The 6,000-nt window shown below is 44.7% G+C and overlaps 1 protein-coding gene across 5 annotated transcripts in view; it reads right to left on the reverse strand.

Moving 5' to 3' along the window:
• SNAPC3 (small nuclear RNA activating complex polypeptide 3) overlaps positions 1-3,352 on the reverse strand; it is a 70,222-nt gene extending 66,870 nt beyond the window's left edge. For all 5 annotated transcript variants that reach the window (XR_016037804.1, XR_008686233.2, XR_008686232.2 and 2 more), the window contains exons 1-2: positions 3,010-3,352; positions 2,286-2,363 (exon numbers count right to left, since the gene is read on the reverse strand). Coding sequence is in view for 1 of the 5 variants with exons in the window: in XM_055428197.2 (XP_055284172.2) it covers positions 2,286-2,363; positions 3,010-3,326 (395 nt within the window). In the remaining 4 variants the exon portion in view is untranslated. The remainder of the gene's footprint in view (positions 1-2,285; positions 2,364-3,009) is intronic.
• Between the last annotated feature and the right edge of the window lie 2,648 nt (positions 3,353-6,000).

A 6,000-nucleotide genomic window follows, 5' to 3' on the forward strand; every position in this document is an offset into this window, starting at 1 on the left:
GAAAGTGAAAAGTGAAAGTGAAGTCACTCAGTCATGTCTGACTCGTAGTGACCCCATGGACTGCAGCCTACCAGGCTCCTCCGTCCATGGGATTATCTAGGCAAGAGTACTGGAGTAGGGTGCCATTGCCTTCTCCGAAAAGAAGTACTAGAAATGTATTTTATGCCATAATAAAGGGGTCATGTACTTAGGTGCTGTTTTTCCTTTCATGTATTTAAGTTATTTGTAGGGAGAACAAAGGAAGGTTTAGCAGGGGAAGAAAAAGCACAGATACAGATCTTTGACTTTTCAAATAAGTCTAATTTACTTGTGGTACTGTTTAGATTAGTATTAATCCTATTTTAAATATGTTTTAAAGTACATCAAAATAATTCCAGCTAAGAAATGCTGCACTAACTCCTTTTGAATTAGATTTTACATGTAATTCTACTCAAATTTCCCATGGAAGGTACCAGAAGACAACCAAGAAGATTCAGTTGAATCTAGTAACAGAAAATAGCCAGGGGAAGTACTGTGTGAAGTAGTCTGAAAATTACCATTTCTTATAGCTTAATAAAGTCATTATAAGCCAATGAGCATGTCATCATAGCAAAAAAAAAAAAAGCCTGCTTTATAATTACCATCGACTTTCTTCTTCTAGTCAATCTTGGAAAAAAAATCACTTCCTTAGGTTTATGCAAGTTTCATTTATCCCACTCATTCTACAAATATCTACTGACTCCCTATTATATGCCAAAATTCTAGGTATGGGGGACATGGCAGTGCATGTGACGGACATTGTTTATGGAACTTTTAAGTCTGGCTAGAAGACAGAAAATTAAATTAGTGTGATGAATATTTCAATAGAGAAGAACTGGGGACCACATGAACATAACAGAGGAGCTAGATGGAGTCCACAGTCCTTCATCTAAGACTTGAAAAATGAGCAGAAGTCAGCAAGACCAGGGGATAAGGAATCATGAGCCTTCCAGGCAAAGATCTAGGATGAGCGAGCACATTCTAGAACAGAAAAAGTGTAACATGGCTGGAGTGCACAGGGCTGAAAAGGTCAGCAAGATCCATTCTATAGAGGCCTTTGTGATCCATTTTAGAACAAAGGTTTTAAAAAAAAAAGAGTGACACAATCAGATATGCATTATACAAAAAAAAAAAAAAAATCCAACTAATCAATCAACAACAGTTCAAGGGCACCAAATGGAACAAAGAAGTACAATAGGCTTAAGGGCAATACAAAGATGAAGGAGCTGGATTCTGAATGAGTCTTCAAATACTTTAGAAATGTTAGAAGTGCTCTAGACTTTACAAGAGCATCTACTCCCTAAGGGAGACAGCTGGGTTGCAGAGATGTGGAAAGGACTCAGGGACTCAAAGAGTAGGGTTCTGCTGGGAGAGGGGCCATGTGCATCCTGAGCCACTGAAAGAGAAAATGGTTGAAAATGTATCAAGAAAGGCAGATTTGGGCTATGTGGAAGGTTTCAAATGAGGAATCTGAGTGAGGAATCTGAAATTTGTCCATAGAGAAGAGGCTGAGCCATTGACAATTTCTCAGCAAATGAGCATACTTAGGTGATTACAAGATGTAAGTCAGAATAAAAGACAGGACCTAGGAAAGACCGGAACCTTTTACAGTGCTCCAAGTGTTGCTAATGTACATATCAGCAACAGGCATAAAAGAAACAGATTTGGCAATTACCAAAAAAACACAAGATAGAGTCAAATGGCCTGCCTAAATTTTTGAGGGTGACAACAGAAAGGATAGGATAAAGGATGACAACATAGCTGAGATGGTGTGAAGTAAGCAGGTTACAAACCGGAAATTACAAATTTCACTATTACATGCAGTTTCCCTATTAACAGTATTATCATAGAGCAGCGTTTCTCAAGATATGGCTGGTAGACCAGAACTGATCTTTGAACCATCTGTTATCCAATTAGTACAATGAGAGGAAGCATTTAGGAATGATCACATTTATATGGCAGTAATTTTACTGTTGAATTTAGTAATAAAAAGTTTGGAGTTCTACTGTGCTTATCTTTTAACTTCATTTTTCTAGTAATTCACTTGTATCCTATTTTACAAAAGTATAGATCTGACAGAAAATTTTTTAAAAACTTAGTCCTTTTACCACACCATCAGAGTATTTAGCTTGCACCCAAAGATCTAAGCGGATTAATTGTACTTTTGTAAACATTTAAAAATAAACACAAATTTGAATATGGAGTAGATATTAGAGGGAATACATTAAATGTTAAGTATCTTGTAATAAAAGTTAAGTCCTCCATACCCCAAAGTCACCAGGTCAGTATTTTCTGGGATGACTTCTGGATCCTCCCCTTCTTCAAGGCACTTCAGTTTATCAAGGCTAAAACAAACAAACAAAAAAAAGTAATCATGCAACCATTTGGGTTGTGTCCCAAATACATCACTGAGTAATCAGAGAGCGAGAATTAAAGGCGAATTCTGCGCCGATACTCTATTAATGAAAAGGATACATGGCTGACTGAAATCGGCCAATATTGTTTAACGGAGAAAGAGCTCGTTACTGATTTTTATATTTTCATCCAAAATAAGACACTTTGAAGAAAATCTTAGTAATGGCATACTCAAAAAGATCCTCAAAAGATCACAGGCAATCAAGCTTTTAACACTGTTCTGGTTAAATCTCCTTCCAGTCTCATCACTACTAAGGTTCCCTCGTGTCTGTCAATGACAGATACACGTCGTTGTTACTGACTCCTTTCCTATATTAATAAGCACTTTAAAAACTAGTGAATAGAAAAATTAATCTTTGATGCAGCTGCCTCGTCCCTTCCCTCCAGCTAGAAGAAATCGTGCATTCCCCTTGTGGGACTTCTCCCGTTGTTCCGGGAAAGCTTTGATAGGGCGGCCCTTCTACCCCGGGGAGTAAATCACAGGCCCGCCCAAGGATGAGTGCTAGGGGAGCGCAGGAGCAAGGCTGTACCCCGGGTGACTCCACGCCGCAAGAGCCTCCTCGGTCCCGCACTCACCCGCACACCGCCCTCAGCTCGGCTGCCGTTTCCAGGCTGCAGCCCAGGTCGCGGGCCACGGCGGCATCCTCGCAGCCGGAGTCGGTGCCTCCTCGGTCCCCCGGCAGCGCCGGTGCCGGCGGCTCCTCCAGCGACAGGTCCCCTTCCCCGCGCAGCCGGCCACGCCACAGCTCCCCGAAGGCGGCCACATGGAAAGCGTGCGTGTTTAGCTCAGGAAGCTCGTACTCTGGAAAGGTGAAGCCGCCACTGCTGGGGACCGGGTCCTGCCTGCCATCCATTCCACCGCACGCTGGGTCGCCTCGGCTGTCTTCAGCCATGTTCGCCGCACTCCCTTCCCTGCGAACAGCGGCTGATCAAGGCCTCGCGGGGCGTGCTGGGACCTGTAGTCGCGCGTGACTAGGGCTGGCGGGGAGCCGCGCTGCACTGGCGCAGCTTTAGACACTACATTTCCCGGCAGGCTCCGAGTCGGACCCGCCCTGGGCGGGGCACCGCAAGCCTCCGCGTGCAGGGTTTGAGCGCATTGTTCTCCGCTTCATTCGCACAGCTGAGAGGTTGCGGCTGTTCGCTGCGGCTAGAGTGGCTGGGTTCTCAGCCCCCGCGGTTCTGCAGTGTCGCGCTCCTACGGAGCAGGGCGGTCCTGACATGCCCTTTGGTCTCGCTCTTTGTTTTTTCCTTGGCCCCAGGGCTCAGGACTTATTCCTTGACTCCAGGGTTCATGAGTTGCGCTGCTGCATCAGTGTCCCGGAGTCTGAGAGACTTGGGGGTCGAGGGCTGAGACCTGGGACACAACCAGCTCTCCAGATCCAGTTCCTTTAGAACCTCACCAACGCCCCCCTGAGCTTCCCAGGTGGCTCAGTGGTAAAGAACCTGACTGCCTGACAAAGAGAACAGACTTGTGGAGGGGCTGAGGGGAGGAGACGGTGGGGCAAATTGGGAGAGTACCATTGAAACATATATATAACCATATGCAAAATAAATAGCCAGTGGGAATTTGCTGTATGACACAGGGAGCTCAAACCCCCTGTTCTGTGACAGCCTGGAGCAGTGGGATGACGTGGAAAGTGGGAGGGAGGTTCAAGTCAGGGGACATTTGTATACCTATGACTGAGTCATGTCGGTGTATGGTAGAAATCAACACAACATTGTAAAGCAATTATCATCCAATTAAAAATAAAAAGAATACAGATAGCTGTTGAAAAAAAAAAATCCACTTGCCAATGTAGGGGAGAACTCCAACAACACCCTTTCCAGGCAGGTATTTATCATCCCCATTGTGCTATTTGAGGGAAGAGTTAACTGCTAGTTAACAAAAGCAAGGTCAGAACCGCTGGGCTTTTATCTATAAGCTAAAAAACTCCCTCCATATTTGGGACTTGAGAAACCCTTGACAAAGCTTGTGTCAGCCACTGGAGTGGTTAGAAGGGGTGGGGAAAACCAAGGGTTTAAGTAAGCAAAGGCAAAGAATAGAGACAGAAGTTGGATGACTTGGAATAGTGGAGCTAAGACCGTCTTCTCCCCTAAACTTTCCATGATGTAAGCCTGTGATTTCTTTAATCTTTAGCTAGTTTGAGTTGAATTATTACAATCTTGAGTACAATTAGTCTTTTCAGGGCCTGTAAACCTTGGTCCAAATCCCTTTATTCCAGAGAATGAGGTTACAGTTTCAGGTAGAAGAACTCTTAACATATATTCAGGGATACAGTAACATTTTCTCTGAAGTGGAAGTGGAGATCAGGATGGTTCCTGAGAAGCAGTGGGGCCAGATGGAACACAGCAGGAAGAGCATCTTGAGCTGTGTGGATCTCAGGGTCAATAGGGAAGGATTAGTGGTGAGCACCAGCAGCTTTCCCTTGAGTCTTCTCATCAGAGGCCCCTCTGCGGAATAAGAGTGAAGGAGTCTGGAAGAGCCTCTGCAGGATAAAAATTATTTTGAGCTGAAGGCATTCGAGAATTGAATTTTTTTCAGAACTCCATTATCTAACTAAATGTGGAGCCTTCCCAAAGGACTCCATTTTCATAAATTCCCTCCCACAACTAGAGATCTCTGGTTTGGGAAGATCCCCTGGAGAAGGGAAAGGCTACCCACTCCTAGTATTCTGGCCTGGAGAATTCCATAGGCTGTATAGTCCATGGGATCACAAAGAGTCAGACACGACTGAGCGACTTTCACTTTCACAATTAGAGAAGATGGGCTGGAGGAAGGCATCACAGGCATACATGGTCATAAAGCTGTATCTTCCTTCAGTTCTCCTAAGGAGAACTTGAAAGTCATTTGCTTTCCTGAAACTGCTTGCTCCCCTTCCCCTTATCCTGTTCAGTTCAATTCAGTCGCTCAGTCATGTCCGACTCTCTGCGACCCCATGAATCACAGCACGCCAGGCCTCCCTGTCCATCACCAACTCCCGGAGTTCACACAAACTCATGTCCATCGAGTTGGTGATGCCATCCATCCATCTCATTCTCTGTCGTCCCCATCTCCTCCCGCCCCCAATCCCTCCCAGCATCAGAGTCTTTTCCAGTGAGTCAACTCGTCACATGAGGTGGCCAAAATAATGGAGCTTCCGTCTCAGCATCAGTCCCTCCAATGAACACCAGGACTGATCTCCTCTAGAATGGACTGGTTGGATCTCCTTGCAGTCCAAGGGACTCTCAAGAGTCTTCTCCAGCACCACAGTTCAAAAGCATCAATTCTTCGGCGATCAGCCTTCTTCACAGTCCAACTCTCACATCCATACATGACCACGGGAAAAACCATAGCCTTGACTAGACGGACCTTGGTTGGCAAAGTAATGTCTCTGCTTTTTAATATGCTATCTAGGTTGGTCATAATTTTCCTTCCAAGGAGTAAGCGTCTTTTAGTTTCATGGCTGCAATCAGCATCTGCAGTGTAAAAGCCCAAATTCTAACGGCCTCCTAGAGTCACATTTTTCTGTGAACTCTTGTTAATTGGTCTTTTGTCCGTTTAATTCACAGGCCCCAAATGACAATATA

Source organism: Moschus berezovskii, chromosome 7 (genome assembly GCF_049115385.1).
Source record: "Moschus berezovskii isolate FMDL1 chromosome 7, NW_MosBer_1.0, whole genome shotgun sequence".
Lineage (NCBI taxonomy): Eukaryota > Metazoa > Chordata > Mammalia > Artiodactyla > Moschidae > Moschus > Moschus berezovskii.